The 3,695-nt window shown below is 35.3% G+C and overlaps 1 protein-coding gene across 1 annotated transcript; it reads right to left on the bottom strand.

Moving 5' to 3' along the window:
• Positions 1 to 1,478: 1,478 nt before the first annotated feature.
• LOC138312710 (L-methionine gamma-lyase-like) lies at positions 1,479 to 2,937 on the bottom strand. The gene is given in 5 exon segments (XM_069253490.1): positions 1,479 to 1,608; positions 1,735 to 1,751; positions 1,753 to 1,884; positions 1,972 to 2,106; positions 2,878 to 2,937. Coding segments are annotated over 5 exon segments (414 nt in total). The 3' UTR covers positions 1,479 to 1,538.
• Between the last annotated feature and the right edge of the window lie 758 nt (positions 2,938 to 3,695).

Raw genomic sequence — 3,695 nt, 5'->3', positions numbered from 1 at the left:
GTATAAATCACAACACCCGTTCTACCATGCACTCTCCATCATTTGAAGTGTTTGTGTGCATTGTACATTAAGAAAATCTTTGAATTGTAATCACATAAACATGTCTCTTTGTGAGACTATCTTTTATTACCCAGTCTCTGTCTTTGGTGTCTCTCTGAAACCGTCCTCATATAGCCCTGATAGCAGCTCTTTAAAACCTAGCTGTCTTTCTATAAAGACGCCATATATGATTTCTTGCAATATACAGAATATATGTGCGTGTGTATTTTAATTTATAAAGATAACTACGTTTTAAAGATGAATTTTCTTCCCGCAGTCGTTTACACCACCTCGAATATCCCTTGATACACATTGAGCATCTACATTGATCATTAGATAAACACGATTATTTTTTGTTTATACTGCTTATCAATCTTGTAGTTAGTATGGTACCTAATTGACTATGATAACATACACAATACACATTGGTTTGTGTTGATGATAATTAGATGGTCACATGTCATAATGAATCGCCTAGTCATCAACGAGTAGTCCTGAGAGCGGATATCGCATATAAACTGTCGGAAGACATTTCTTCTAAATCATCGGTTGAAATCAATACCAGGGTAACCCTTGATAATTACTAATTATAAACAGGCTAATGAGTCTGTCGTGGTCATTAGTAGTCATTGTTATTGTTCATTACACGAAGTTCAAAAACAGGTGAAAGTGCCAGGACACATACATATTCTCGTTAGGATAATGTACGCTTCGGTAATTAGACAAAATTTGTTCAGACAGGAAGCGTAAAAGAAAACAGTTTAGCAAAATATTTTAGCAAAATCAAATGAAAAGGAAATAAGGCACATTCCCAAAAACAGGTGTCCTCACAAATAAAGGTAAAAACCATCATAGGAAAGGAAAAGTCCTTAAGAAGGTTTTCTTGTTGTTTTGTAAGAATGCGGACGTCCTCGGAAAGGAATGGATACTTCTCAGGAAATGAACATCCTCGCAAATGTAGGCATTGCAAAACGTATATATTCAGGAAGAAAACATCCTCAGAATAAAGGCATAATGTTACATTCTAGGAAAGAGAAAGAGGAATTATGAACTTTTAGAAAGAAATGTGTAACATGATTTTCTTTAAAGAAATAACATTTTGATTCAGAAATTACTTAATAAATGTTTTGTACAGCTATCAAGGAGGGCAGCTTTCCACTACGAAAAAATACACGATAAGTATGTACTCTTTTTATTCATTTGATCTACGAAATATTGTTAAAACGTCATTGAAATTATATTTAGATTTGTATGTATATATTCAATGGGTTATTTAGAGATTTGAACACAAAATAAATAATCTTGAGTAAGTGTGTCGGTTCAATTTTCTCAGCAAATATATTTGTCAAACCTCGCCGTTATATCTAGTTCTGCATACAGTTATCAACATGATAACGCTATCCATGATTTCCGCCAACAGATAAAGAAAATGTCCGAAGAACGGTTTCATATAATGATAATATTGTACGATGTGTGTGGATTTGCCTGTCTTCTGCTTTCTAACATACAACCTTGTCTAATGCTTGTTGTAAGTCTCGTATCAGATCATCCGGGTCCTCTAATCCGACACTAAAAGATAAATCAAAATAATGTTAAATAAATTTCAGTTAAGATTATGTTGCTGCACAAACATAGAGCTTTATTTAATTGATTAGAACATGGTAATATTAAAACGACATTAGACACATTTTTTACCTTAATCTCACAAGTCCGTTCAGATATCCCACCACTCCGCCTGTCTTCGGTCGTTTCATCAAACATGGGACCATGTGTCATAGTACCCGGGTGTTCTATAAGACTCTCCACCCCTCCCAAGGATACAGCCAGCATAATGACATGGAGTCCCTGATTGTGATAAAACGAAATTAAAGTCTCTACGACAATAATACGAGAAAATATCACTTATCGCAAAAAACGAAAATATTTATATACCTCTACTAACGTTCTGCCTCCCTCTAATCCACCTTTCACCTCAAATGACATCATGCCTCCAAACATCTTCATCTGTTTCTTGGCCACGGCATGCTGGGGATGTGACGGCAGACCTGGGTACATGACCCACTCAATCTGTATAAAGGTCAAGGTAATCATGCATTATTATAGTGTATTACCATACATGTACAATAGACAAATACTCCGGTAAAAGATTGCTACAACAGCTCATGTCATAACATCATACATTTCACTATTTGCCATTTGATAGTGGTTAAATTTCCCATTTATAATAAACAAGACTGTCCTATTTAAATTGTAGCACCTGTCTCGCGAGTACCTTTTTATTGTGACAACCGACTCAGTGTTTCTGTATTGATTGACTGTCCATTAAGGTATACTACCAGATTTTACTAATGAAACGGCAGGATTAACGATAGCTAGTAATGATATCCGCTACTACTTGTGTGATTGTGACATGATCACTACTTGTTTCCATAAACAGCCATCGCTTTGATACACTCAGCCTATATTTTCATCACTCCCTGTTAAAAAGTCAGGAAAATTTAACAGCATCAGATGGCGATAAACGATAGCTAATTTAAAGATCCAAACGTCACTTTCGATTCTACATACTGGAAAGTTGATCAATTAACCTATGTCTTTGTACATAATGATTTATTACCGGTTCTATGTACTTATATGACACAAAAATAAAGAAAAAAAATACATGCACGAGTGCTAATATGCACTGAAGGATACACAAAGCTTAGGTTCTAAAATATATGATTTCAATCCGATATCTCTAGGTTTCAATGTAATCTCGACGCATGCAATCGGTTTACTTTTCTCCTACAAAACAACTCATGATTTCCGAAGGACTTAATATTCCTTTTTCATTCCTACCTTTGGGTGTTTCTCCAAGAATTCAGCTACCTTCTGTCCATTGGAGCTGTGGCGTTCCATTCGTAAACGGCAATGTTTTAATTCCTCTGAGTAACAAGCTAGCATCATGTGGGGACTGAGGGAAGAATATGTATGTCAAATGTTTACTGATTCCTAATGGCCGTGTAAAATATATTTTTGTTGTTGAGACTTTGGCAATATAATTATCATTTTAATGAAAGACTCAGCTAAATATTGTTATTGATATACTGTACATAGTTCTAGACACTTGTTGATATTAGTTATATGGTTACAAACTTAATTCACAAAACCGTCTAACTCACCAAACTTGTCCCGAAAGTGTTTGATACCGTATGGCGTCTTGCCACAACTGTTTTGTTCTGAAGGTCAGACTTCCCGCAGTTAAATCACTATGGCCGCCCAAATATTTTGTGCTGCAGCATAAATATTTACTACATGTACCAAATCTTATCGAACTGAAAAGAATTCCATAGTCGTTTTATCTGAAGTGTTTTGCTATAGTGCTACTGCATACAGATGAACAAGGGCAAATAAACATTGGCAAATACAAGAGAAGTGAGAAAAGAATTTTACAATGATTGCTTTAAAGCAAAATAAAAGTATACTGGTTTAATGTATGCAGATGTGTTATTGACCACAATCTTTGAAATATTATAAGAGAGGAAACAAAAAGAATGTTAGAAATTGGCAACCATTTCATCCTACCAGCTCTGCATAGAGATGTCGATTCCGTGTTTAATTGGGTTCTGGATGTACGGGACTGGCAAATGTGCTGTCGACTATTGTGATGACACCGT

This window comes from Argopecten irradians, unplaced genomic scaffold (assembly GCF_041381155.1).
Source record: "Argopecten irradians isolate NY unplaced genomic scaffold, Ai_NY scaffold_0432, whole genome shotgun sequence".
Lineage (NCBI taxonomy): Eukaryota > Metazoa > Mollusca > Bivalvia > Pectinida > Pectinidae > Argopecten > Argopecten irradians.
Note: the sequence above shows the minus strand (reverse complement) of the source record. Positions and strands in the feature narration are given on the sequence as shown.